Genomic DNA, 13,496 nt, shown 5'->3' on the forward strand with positions numbered 1-13,496 from the left:
TTGCAATGACAAGACTTTTGCAGCCGATCTATGTCACAACGCAATGCATTTTGTGAGAGCAATGCTGAGTACCTATTTACTTTCTTATTTCTCCCGTTTTTGCTTTCATTTTCATTTTTTCTCCCTTTCAGAAAAGGTCATTATTCCGCAGTAGCCATAATTATTATCTTGTATACCATCGGTTTTGTCTGTAACGTAAGTGACCTTTGTAAAACTTTTCTTTAAAAGCGAGGAGAGGGATATAATTATTGCGATATATTATAACAGTAATATTATGATATAATAATATGATAATGATGGGGATGCTTCGTAGCTATGACTTGTATGCGGCTACAAACTCAGGCAATATTAGTAAAATGAAAAAAAAAAAGATATGTTCAACATTTTACCCGGATATCTTCATTAGTTGCTGTATTTCAAAGGTGGGAAATGAAATTGGTGAGCTACACCCGTCAACCAAACCAGTACATGTATCTCTAAGAAAAACATCAATATTTAAAAAGTATTCCACTTAAAATGGATCTCACACTCGAAGACGGTTATCATGTAGTATCCGCAATTCAGTCGTAAACATGGCGCTCATCTTTCACGATATTTGATCTATTTGCGTTTTTCTACGATCTCTATGTACTGTAATAAAATGACGTGATATTCGTTATTCCGAAGGTTCCTTAATCCAAAAATGAAGTTCAAGTTCAAGTTCAAGTTGATTTATTTCATTTCCAACAATGAAATGTTCGTATATACAGATGTCAGTACAACAATGCGATAAACATAATAACATGTAATAGAGACACGGGTAAATTATCAACAGAGATACATATAAATGTTATGTCATTATGGTAAAGGCAGAAGCAAAATTGTTGGAAATGGAGGGGACTGCCAAAAAGCAGAGCTTTTAGCATGCAGTCCCCTCATAAAAACAGAACTGAAAAAAAATCTAATTGCAAAAAAAAAGACAATTTCCCTAAGAGATAGAAAAAAAGACAGAGTAATACACACATACATGCACACACAAGGACGCACATTAACAAACACAAGGCGGCTCTCTTGTAAGGAAGAAATGATGAGAGGATAGAAAGATAGTGAGGAAGGTAGTAAGTCCGAGGTGGACAATATAGGGGCGGGGAGGAGAAGGAAATGGTGGGTCATAACCAGGGCACTGGAGGCACAGAAGCACGGGCTCGCTGAGGTACAAAGAGTAGTAAAATTAAACCGGAGCAACAACAATTTTGAAAATCAAAAGTAAAGAAAAGAAAGAGTAAATTGCTATGTTGCATACGAAGTATTTAAATAATTCTTCAACTTTAAGGAAAAAGTAATAAAACTTAAAGCTTCTTTTATATTATTATCAACAGAATTCCAGAATTTTGGTCCAGAAAAGGAGAATAAAGATTTTGCAAAAAACCGTCCTAGTCAAAGGCAAATGATATTCATGGGATTGACGGGTTGGATATGCATGAACAGTTTCATTTTCAAAAAATATGGAATCAAACACAAAGGGGAGAGAATGATTGGTGAGTTTACATGAATTGTCCTAATTGCAAATGATATAAGTCATAAATTTTTAAAATATTATTTTCGTGAAATAAATCATTAGTATGACTTCTCCACGATTGGTGACAAATGATACGAAGAGCTTTTTTTCTGTAATAATGATATTCTTTCTATAAAAGTAGAAAAAGTGTTTCCCCATGCGAGTATCCCATAATTTAAAACAGGTAGTATCAAAGTAGAGTATAACATAAATAGTACATTTATTGGAAGATAAAATTTAACTTTGTTTATAACACCTATATTCCTTGAAGTAACACGACATACAGAATCAATATGTAAATCCCAGGTGAGTTTATTGTCCAGAATCAAGCCTAGAAATTTGACGGAAGAGACTTCTTCTATGATCGTGTCTTCCAGGAAAATATTTCTCGGTAAATTTTCCAGCGAATAACTGAACATCATGCATTTAGTTTTTTTTTTTGCGTGTTTTTTTTTTTTTTTGCAAATTAATTGACAGCTTGTTCGCTCTTATCCACTGAAGTAATTTCATTAATTCACTGTTTAAAGTATCAATTAATCGATCAGAATCAGAATCAGATTAAAACACATTAGTGTCATCCGCAAATAATAAGAAAGAGAGGATGCTCGAAGAATTTGACATATCATTGACATAAAGAATAAATAAATGAATGAATAACTGAATAAATAAATAAATGAATTAAGGTTCGTCATTCTGAAGTACACAAAGTCTGCATTCCTAGATGTTCGTTAATCCTTGCATTATTGCGGGGTTATTCCGAGGTTTCGGTAGGCCGAAGGTTCGTCAGTCCGGAAAAAAAAAAGTGTCCTGACGAAACTTCGGAATGCCGATCATTCGGAATTACGGGCCAGGTCCGTTAGAATAACGAAGAATATAAAATTACCATGTTTAGAAGTTAGAATGTGCCGTTTGTTTGAAAGCGTTCGACAATATGAATAGGAATACTAACAGGAATATTCTGCTGATATAGAAGAAAAACCTTTCAACGATGGCCATATAGTCCTTTAGTTCCGTACTATGACCCTAAGTCGGATGATCCCGAGATTGAGCCCTGTCCGGAGCTCATATCCTGGTATTATTTATCATATTTGTATGTGTGGATGTATCATCCATGACAATCTGAATTGTTGGCCCAGATATACAGAGTGGGTCCTCACGATTCTGTGGCAATAAAACAGGGCCCTCTGGAGACAAAAAAAAAAAACAACAACAAACAAACCACCCCTGTGCTGACACTGAGCAGGCTATCTTGGTGAATTAGATATAATTGTCATAACATCTCAACTTAAGTCATTATACATAATTATGATAATAGGAAACGAATAATATGTTGTAATTTGACAGATAAGACAGTAAGTAGAACGAGGGGGAAAGGAGACATAAAATTCATCAAAGAACAGGAACGGGTGAACATAAAAGCTTCATGCTAGCTTTTAAACCGTTTAAAGATAAAGACTTTCCTAAAGAGGTACCATTTTCAGGAAAGCTCCTGAATAACGTATTCAAGTCAAATTCAAGTTTCGTCAAATTAGTCTTAATCTGATGGGTGCTTCTCCAACAAAGTGGTCATTATCATAGCGCATATTTTGTATCGTACATTCTAATTGAAGAGGACGACAGCCAAGCATCACATCATATACCAATGAGGTTGAAGGGGCTGGAGTGTCAACTGCCTGTAATTATTGAAAGAGCTGTTTAGTTTGAATTCGTACTGTGTTTCTATTTTTTTTTGCGCGCGCGCGCCCGATGTCACCACGAAATTTGGTATTTAGCGCAATCTAAACATTTACTTTAGAAGCTTCTTCTCTTTTCCTCATCTGACATTCAATTGAAACAAACAAATCGAAACCAGCGTACACATAAGACAGTACAAAAGTAACTACACTCCAATATCCAAGGAGGATGGAGCACCGTAGCTGGCGCACTATCACTATTACCCAAGAATGTGATATCCGTTTTATAGTGAGAAGACATTCAAGCAGAGCGTAAAGATGAACCATTTTGAAGGAGAAATTATTGATGAACCTGTCGTCGGCTTAATTTCTATTATTTGTTTACGAGAATCAACTGCAAAGAGAGAGAGAGGGCGAGAAGTTTTTCCTCTTGCAGTTCCATGATTGGGCGTGGCACAATGAGATAGCAAAAAATAATTACTGCCAAGATCCGTTGAGAGTTACACTTGTAGGCCTACATTAATCTTGTCATGATTCATTATTTCATTATAGATTATGCTACAAACCAGTGCCTTATGTTGATGTATAGCCAAATAGCTGCTTTCTGAAATAGAGTAGCGAAATAGACACATGATTAGATTGAATTATGTTTTGGTTGTTAAATAGAGACAACTTGCTTATGATGTGTTCTGATCGTCCGTCAGATAACGACTCAAGATCAATTCACATGCACGTATCGTCTTTGACGTCCCTGGCGCGCTGCCGAAGAATGGCGATACTGTTGCTCCGTCTCTCCTCAGACGTTACCCGCGTTTCGAGTGCCACCGGAGATGAGTCACCGAAACTGTGAGGACGCTTCATGCTGAGGGGGCTACAGACGGCATTCTGCGCGGACGGTGGCGCGGAGAGATCACCCACCGGTGACAGCGCGGAGACCGCTGCTGGCAGGGACTGAGAGGGTGTTGGCATGAGTGCTGGCACGATTTTCAGCTGTGGGGGCGCTCTTAGGCTTGGCAGGACCTGATTCATTGACGGACGCAGGTCTGGGCCGATTCGTCTTGCGCGCTCTTTGTGGAAAGAAACCCCGTGTTTGAGGTACGGCTGAGGAGTGGAAACGGACGCCAGAGGGTGAGGCGCGTTTTGCAGATGATGGATGCTATGGCACTCGCCATGATCGATACTGCCGTGTGATCGTGACCTTCTCCTCCGGGAAACGCTACCTTCTTCCGTCGTTGCCATAGTCACGAGGGGTACCTTAAGGTCCCTCTTCGGAGATGTCGTGGTGTCTTCGTGTATCTGACCAGAACTCGATTTCGACTTATGCTCCACTTCTTCATTAAAACCATTTGATTTTGAGATAATCTCTGGTGGCTGCTTCTCGCTATTTTTCTCATGCTTTCGCCATTTGGCCCGACGGTTCTGGAACCACACCTGTGGTACGAAAAGAAAATGCGGCAGCACCACGACCATTATAAGTTTTCTGTATGAATATTATTTTTTGTGAAGAATGGAAACTAAGCAATAAAGTTAAGTTGAATTTCAGTTTGCCCATCCCTGAAGCAAGTCAATATTATGACAATACAACAATTAGTATTTGACACCTTTCAATATGCAAGCAATTCAGTCTTTACCTATTTTTCACCAAGAGTTGTTAATGGTTTCAATACTTTACAAATTACCTCGTAGCATTCAATCGCCTTTCCTGTAGCAGTAGTGTCGTCATTCCTTTCAGCAAGCAGTTGTCTCAACCAGTAACACCATCGCTATTACTATTGTACAAATACTATATACTACCACCACCACCACCACCACCACCACCAACACCAATACTACCACTTCTACTTCTACTTCTACTACTTCTACTACTACTACTACTACTACTACTACTACTACTACTACTACTGCAGATACTACCGTAACTGCTATGATTGCTCGTATTCATTGCATTTGTTTCTACAAGACCGTATCCAATGAGTATAAAAAATTACTCACGCGCACACACACACACACACAGAAAATGTGTTACTCTAAACCTTCACCTCATTTCCATACGATCGCTAATGCTTGTAAAACTATCACTGATCTCAAAAATACTGTCTGCATTTCGTTTTGCCGATATTAATTGTGCACTATAGATTGTGTCTGGAGAATAGTATGACTGATTTATGTTTCCGTAAATTGCATCATCACGTTAAGTACAGCCGGTAAATCAAGAGTTGATGCAGTTTGCTGTACCTTCGACGGGATGACAGTATTTGCTCAATGTATTAAATTGGTCGCGAATATTATCAATCAGACAAAATGACGAGCTCGCGGGACTATGGGGGAGAAAGAAATTTCGTCGTCAGCTGTTCGTAATGCAAACCCGGCACCATGGCAACTGTGCTACGCGCTCCCGCACGGCATCGGCGTGCACAGGGAAAAGTCTAGGATCGTAGTCTATCGATGCAGACTTTTGACCGAAAAATTATGCCCTACTGGTAAAGCACCGTTGTACAAATTAAAGTGCCCTACTGGCAAGCCACCGTTGTACAAATTAAAGGTCTTGCTTCGATATTCGAACTGCAGTGAAATTTCAGGCACTTCTACTCTACATGATAACTGCGACACTCTGTTTTCCAATTGTAAATATCTATTATGAATAACCCCAAAAAATGAACTTCCAGGAAATAATTATTACAGAACGGCTAGATTATTTATAGAGACAATCAGGAAAACTCTGATGATTTTATGTTGCAAACTATTACTTCTATAATCATGGTGGTTTCCGATGATATAGAGAATGCCAGAAAAAAAAAGGTGGAAATAAACAAAAGAGATTATATTATTTATGGCAACATTTCTGACATGAGAGTTTATCGTTAAAGAAGAATTCAGTTAAAATCTAGTCTTAACAAAAGGTAAAATTATACGGCCAAAATTTGATCAAAATCGGACTAAAGGTAAGGAAGTTTTAAAGGTAAGGAAATTTTAAAGATTCCCTAATTTTTGTAAAATATTGTTCTCGAATTTAGCAGCTGATATGAATATAGCAAATCAATTTGCTGATGACGTCATCACCTCACATATTATTTTCATTAAGAATGTACAAAGAAAAATCCAATTTTTCTGTTATCAAAGAGTATAATAAAGCATATGTTTTTCCTGGCTGAATATCCTCAAAACAACTAATGATCAGTCAAATGTGTCAGGATTTGAGAGCGGGGCATAATTGCGTTTGAACAAAACGAAATAAACAAACAAGCAGAGAAACAAAAAGAGTCTGGAAATTGCAAGGTTCATGTGCAAATGTTAAGGCAAGTTGTAAGGCAATAACATCAACTTACTATTTGCATATTCATATTGACTGTTCAAGAACTGTTCTGTGACTTCATAACTTCCCTAATTTTATCCGATTTTGATTAAATTTTTACTGTCGGCCTTGTAAAATTTTACCTTTTCTTTTCAGACTAATTTTAACTGGTCTGGAATTGCCATTTTAAAAGTAGTCCTACATACGACACAACAATACTGATGGTTCGTCGGTTTGCTTTGTTTTTGTTTTTTGTTCTTGACACACTACGAGCCCTCCCGGGGAGCCCTCTAAGGATTTCCCGGCAAACTACTATTGTAGAACTCATCTTTACATCATACAATTTTCTTTTCATTTTCTTTTTGCTCTTTGGTTTACGCCCTGATGAGAAAGAGCGACTTGAACTCGGTCTGCGTGCGAAGACTAGACACACGCGTCCCAAACAACCAGCTGGGTAATGCGCGATAGCGGAATGCCACACGGAGCAGGAGGGGGAAAAAGAGAAAGAGAAAACGAAAAAACGAAACTCTGCGATCCGAACGGTTTGCCCTTAATTGATTCGATTGTAAACGTTACAGTTGGTAAGAGTAGCAGGGCATACAATCAATTACACGAATTATCATCAAATTGCATAGGGGCCGTTAAGTGCTCACGATTCGATTACGGACCAATCCACGCGCTTGGGCAACGCGTAGCAGCGCAAATATTTCGTCTTTATCACTCCCTGGCTTGTCGTCTTTGTACCAAGTCGTATTTTGTCGCTACTTCCTTCAAGCAGCGGGCCTTTTTCTCTGGTCATACAGTGTGCAATATGATGATCTTTGATATACATGTATAACAATTAGGGACTTCATTATAGGGACATAATTATGATACATGTATCATAGTTTTGTTCATGAAATTGCAGTCAAAATTGCTCATGAAATTGTGTACTAAGTCTTGTTATTGCAGAAGGGCATGAAAAAAAATATTTGCATTAATCTATGAAGACCGGATAGAATTTGTGCCAGTGTCATTTTACCCCTCCCCCCCCCCCCCCACATTATTCAGTTAGCTCAATATTTATCTTGTTATTTAATAAAAGGAGAAAAACTTTATCACTTTCATTAGAGTCATTGCAAAGTTAAAATGAATGAGCAACCAACTCGTATAGGGGTAGACTGGTAAGTAACTATTGAAGAAGAGTTAACGTTTACTGATTGGTTGCTGTCTTGTTTATTTTGTTTGTTTGTTTGTTTTTAAGCAACGGTTCAAATATAAAGTGTAATGTGATCGCATCATCATGTCAGCTTATTCCAACTTGTGGCTTTTCAATTAAAAGAAAAAAAAATCTTTTTTGACTTACATTGTTTTGCCTTTAAACCTATATTTTAAAGACGAATTGAGAATTTTGAGCTGTTGATACTGAGACCTAACATTAGCCACGTGTTTTGTTGCCTGTTGTTGTCTGAATGCAAAGATCGAAGATCGTCCGTCGAACAACCGAGAACGATGACTAAGTTGGGGGCTAAATTCAGTCGGGAAAATAGCATTAATATGAACGCGTGAGTGAGAAATCTACGACATGGAACAGGCTCATTCACACGGATGAAAACAAGACTTTTGTTTTCACAGTGTTAACTCGGTTGCGCGTCTCGAGCTTGACCCCACGAGACATACAACCCACGAGTCATAAGCCCACGAGTCATACAGCCCACGAGCTAAACACAAAGATAGGCCCACGGACACTACATCGCGGGACTTAATGAACAAAGTGTCAGTCTAGTGGGCCTTTTTTGTCTAGTGTCGGTCTCTTGGGTCTTTTTTTTTTGCCTAGTGTCGAGCTCGTGGGCCTTCTTTGCCTGCTATCGAAATCATGGGCCTTTATTTGCCTATATAGTGTCCATCTGGTGGGTCTGTTTTGCATAGAATCTAGCTCGTTCGAGGTTGTATGACTCGTGGGTGTTGAACTCTTGGGATGACCCCGTAAGCTCGACTGCGAGATTGTTTTGTTTTGTTTCTGTTTTGTTTATTTGTTTGTTTTGTTTTGTTTTGTTTGTTTGTTGTTTTTCATGTGTGTGTCTGTGGTCAGCTAAAATGCTCACCTGAACTCTTGCTTCCATGAGGTCGAGTCGCATGGCCAAAGCTTCCCGCATGAAGATGTCGGGGTAGTGGGTGGTGGAGAAGGCGCGCTCAAGTTCGTCCAACTGCCACGCGGTGAAGTTTGTTCGTACGCGCATTCGACGAGGTTTTCGCATGGACGCGCTCGTTGGATGACCTTGAGGAGAGGACGGTATCAGCGCGTCAAATCGGTGTGACGTAACAACAGCCAGGTTTGTCGTTTCTTTTCGAAGAGAAAAAAGAGGGAGAGAGAGGGGGTATTCAAGAATTAAGATATTTTACTTAGAGGGTATGTAATAAGATTTTTTTTTTTTGGGGGGGGGGGGAGGGGGAGAGGTTTCTTGATTTACGTTTTGTTTTGTTTTGTTTTTTTGTTTAACAATTTTGGAGTTACTATCTGGTGCTATATAGTGAACTATTCCAAAAGCTGGCTGGATTTGTTTTCATCTGCCAGCGATACGTGAAAAAAAAAGTCTATTTAGATCATTATCATATATAGTATTTTTTTAACCGTTAGAAAGATAAACACTGATCAAGAGTGAAGTATTGAAAGAACGAAATTTAATGATCTAATAATTTCAAGTTCATTATATGTTAAAGTCGCGATTTGGTAACACAGTCGTAGGGGTGATTTTCATGAAATCAAACTGCACTGTCAGGTGACTGTATTTTTCTCGTATCAACACACTATGGTAACAATGCCATACCGTGAAAGTATCCCACGTTCATCTGATAATGAGACCGTGACAGAATTACGATAATTATGACCTCAGACGATTTCAGACACTGTGTATATATCATACGTGTTCTTAGGATAGTATGTATCTCTACAGAATATATTATCATATATTTGTACCCATCATTTTTAAAACTTTATTTGATGCCCTAGGTTTAAGCGTTATGAAAACGATGTGCTTACCACCAAAAAACAACAACAACAACAACAACGAGGAGAAATGCAGCAAGTGGGTGACACTGAATGGTCATTCTCAAAAAGTATGCACTGAGAATTTATCTAGACCACCGTGTGCTGATAATGGTTACTCACTAGGAAATCACGGTACTCACGTCATTAAACTACTAGAAAATAAACTTCACTCATTGAATGATTGCACTATGAAAATAAATAATCTTGACGTATCCCTGTCAGTATTTTATAAAATACCTTTCTGTGCTTACATCACCATGCACTATGCGCACCAAATTTATTGAACGTACCCCGTAGTGCTGGTCAAAGTGTGTTATTTTAAAACACTGTTATTTTGACATTAATGCACTGTAGCAAACTCTTAAAATCAGTACTTTGGAGCCTAAATTCTACAAGCTTCTGCTTTTTAGTTGGTTCTTCATTACACGTTTTATATTCATATTTGCTTAGATAGGCCTACTGAGTATTTATTTCCCTCTCAAATTGACTATTTGTGTGTTCCTTCTCTCTTAAATCAAATGGAGTGTAAAAAAGTATGAAATGTGGCATATGGAACAATATATTAAAGAAATTAAAAGAAGCACCAAATGTGTGATCATACATTTAACGTAGTATACAAACGAGCTCTCATCCCTTTGTGTCGAAACGCTCTTGACCTTTTCAACAGAGGTGAAGTTTTTAAGTCTCATATTCATACGTATGGGGGAGTAATGAGGTGGGTGGGGTCGTTGAACGTCAACTTCGCACAGCTACATAGTCATCTCAGCTTCTTGATTCATCTTGACATAATAATGATCGTCTTTTATATTATACAGAAAAAACAGCCCAAAAAAAAAGAGAAAAAAAAAGGTCTCTCTGTTTCTCACAATTCGTAATTTGCACCAAGTCATTACGTCATAACTATAGTAACATGTTTTTAGTGTATTGTACATCAGAAAAAGTGGTATCCAGTACTTTACTCAAAATTTAGAACATCCTTTGTCTATCCTATGGTTTGTTGCTGTTGTTATTGTTGCTGTGCCCCCAATGTCCTGTACGAGAATAAAATGAACCCCAAGGATACACTAAATTCTAGGCTTGATTCATTGGCAGATAATGATCATTTGAGTTACCTTGAACGTGGACTTTGCCCCTGAGGAGCAAATTCGGCCCCGCCTCGCCACTCCTTTTCCTGGAGGAGCCCCCATCGTGCTCCGGTAGGCTCTCTGATGCACATTTTCCGATGCCGAGAAGTCTCTCGATGCTGAAACTTAATTTTGACGTCTCCATCCTTGGCTTCGATCACGACTTGGCGACGAAAAACAAAAATTAGTTTTTGTTTCCTGAAAATGATGTAAAATGTTCTAAAGATGACGTCAGAGGAGAGGAAATATTGTTTCTTTATGATTCGTTAAAATGGTTTCTATGCAGAGGATGATATCTTCGCGGTCAAACGTCTGCAAATGACAAAAGTACACAAGTAACAAAAAGAAAAGTCATCTTCCCCTTGAAAAAGAAGAAGACAAATACAATATATATAACTTAGTAGAGTGGAATAAATGCTGTATATGGCTGAAAAAGGACACATCACAGAATCGCTATATCTTTGACCTCCATCCGTTTGTATGCGAGGAGAAAGTTCTGATGCTTGGTGGATCTACTGGCCTGTCTTTATAGGCGTGCATGGCGGATGATGATCACAAGTTTTGTTGCCTGGAGAACGAGGAATGTAGGCTGGCCTCGCTTTGCTGAGACGAAGAGTAAGGAGTGGGGACAGTGGGGGTGGGGTGGGGTAGGTTGGAGTGATGGAGGCACCATCAACTGGTGCATCTGACCATGAGTTAAGATAAGTTAACTGATGAAAAATTAGTCATCACTTGGACATTTATTTCTTTATTTCGTCAGTCCAGAAAAGGCCCGTTATCAAGATCTTATCAATAAACATTTAATGCTGTAGCAAAATAAAAAACAAAATAAAATAAAACAAAAATAGAGTAGGCCCTAAGGTTAAGAAAAAAAATGAATGAGTTAAATATATAATGTTCATTCGCACGCTTCACCAGACTGATGTGCAGACTGATACATCGTACACTTGCTTTTAACATACCATTATAGAATTATCATTGTGTATCTTTAAATAGTTATGATGGTTTTTGAAAGCGTGATTCGGGCGAGGGAAAGGCACTGTTCTTTCATTGAATACTGTAAACAAGTAATTGTTATTGAACGCTTTCAGCTCTTCATTTCGCTCTTAACAAGGTTCTATGAAAATCGAGACCCACGTCAATTTGTCTTATATTGAATGTGAACTTTAGAGTTAGTAAAGCCTGTTATAGATATACCAAATTGCATAAAGATATCTAAGTAAATATATTTTCACCCATGCGCAGAACAACCTGAAATTAGTAGAAATGTTCGAAATTTTGGCAGCGTTTTAGAGTGGGGAATCAGTTTGTTCAAGGTCTACAATAATAACGAGAGGAATTAATTTCTGATAAACAACCCCCCCCCAAAAAAAAGAGCACCTTGCAGATACAAATGAAGAGAGACACTTCTAGTTTTTGTCAAAGTCGTTAGACCACTCTAGCACATGTCAATGACACTTACTGTGTGCCTCATTCTATCTCCTTTTTTTTTTTTTTTTTTTGCAGTTTACTCGCCATTGAAATGAACTGTTTTTTCAATGTCAGTTTTCAGCGTTTCGTTTATCATTGCTTTTGTTCCTCTTCTTGCCCAACTCCTGTGATCCCAACCACTCAAACTGAAATGCTAACTTCATATGTCATTTCCTGACAAAATATCTCCGGGTATAGTTCTGTGGTTGCGCCTTTCGACTCACTCATCCCAACATGCCCAAGTAGAAGCATTTCGGTGATTTCATCTCGGAGGAATTTTTCGCCAAAAACCAATCAAAACAAATATGACTGTATAGTTTTGAAAGCTAAATTCGCCATCATATTTTTTCTGCTCTCCTCCTCTTTCCCTCTGTTTTTCTCTTTGTCTGTCTGTCTGTCTGTCTGTCTGTCCATCTGTCCTTCTCTCTCGTATGAGATTCCTTTCCCACGGCTAATGTCGCTAATGACGTTGCGACGTTAACTTCGCCTACTGTGTGTGGCCACACGTAATCCTTTAAGTGTCATAATTTGATCTGGATAGTTGCGCTAATTGTCCATGTTCTCCCGGCAATTATTCCTCGCGCGGCAGGTGGTGAAACCCGTCACTATCTGATCTGTTTGGGCATCCGATCAGTGATGGGTGGGGCTGTAAAGAGGCATGGGGACGAAGGCGCCATATTAGATTTTCCTTGTTCGATAGAAACCTTTCAAGAATGGAATAAGTATGATTTGATATCATACGAATGACTAATGAGAAGGTATTCTTCTCACGAATTAATTTGGACCAATCTTTGACGGGACATTCCAAACGGGCAATTACCTGATATCATAAGAATATCGTGTGCATACATTGCTCAGAACGCATTTTCGTTTTCTTTTTTCATTTTTTTTTTTTTTGGGGGGGGGGGGGCATATTGGAAAAAATGTTGAATTTGATTGGTCTTTCTTTTTTTTCTTTTCTTTTGTGTGTGTATGTGTGGGGGGATCTCAATCAAATACGAAACTATGCTGTCTATAGATTTAAAAGTAAGAGCCATTTTATCAGAAGTATCTGCAATGGCAGAGATCGTATGGATATGATATTTCATCCGTTTCTTGTTGTATGAGAAGATTAGTTCATATGCAAAATAATGCAGGACATACCATACTCTGGAAATAAATGAAACGCTGGGAAACAGTGTGCAAGCGCAAAGATGAGGGGAAGCTTTTTTTTAGTTTTGTTCTAGTAGCAGGCCCCTAAGTCGGTCGCTTTTTTAAGGAAATGTGTGTATGTGTGTATATTTGTGTGTGTTGTGTGTGTATGTGTTTGTGTGTGTGTGTATGTGTGTGTGTGTGCGTGTGTGTGTGTATGTGTGTGTGTGTGTGTGTGTGA

General features: G+C 38.4%; 1 protein-coding gene across 1 annotated transcript; it reads right to left on the reverse strand.

The window, feature by feature from the left end:
* Positions 1-7,859: 7,859 nt before the first annotated feature.
* Positions 7,860-10,799, reverse strand: LOC139729029 (homeobox protein aristaless-like 4). The gene is made up of 3 exons (XM_071639954.1): positions 10,643-10,799; positions 8,587-8,825; positions 7,860-7,865 (listed from the first exon to the last, which is right to left on the reverse strand). Exons 1-3 carry the CDS (start codon positions 10,797-10,799, stop codon positions 7,860-7,862), a joined length of 402 nt encoding a protein of 133 aa, XP_071496055.1.
* Between the last annotated feature and the right edge of the window lie 2,697 nt (positions 10,800-13,496).

Source organism: Diadema antillarum, unplaced genomic scaffold (genome assembly GCF_040938485.1).
Source record: "Diadema antillarum isolate AM-2024a unplaced genomic scaffold, OU_Dant_1.0 seq00000216_RagTag, whole genome shotgun sequence".
In the NCBI taxonomy this organism is placed as follows: Eukaryota; Metazoa; Echinodermata; class Echinoidea; order Diadematoida; family Diadematidae; genus Diadema; species Diadema antillarum.

Bases quoted from the DNA above. Each gene is read 5' to 3' on its own strand.
- LOC139729029 (XM_071639954.1), bottom strand. From the start codon at position 10,799: ATGGAGACGTCAAAATTAAGTTTCAGCATCGAGAGACTTCTCGGCATC. The intron at 8,826-10,642 runs GTAACTCAAATG...CTCTTCGAAAAG, and splicing joins GGGCAAAGTCCACGTTCAAG to AAACGACAAACCTGGCTGTT.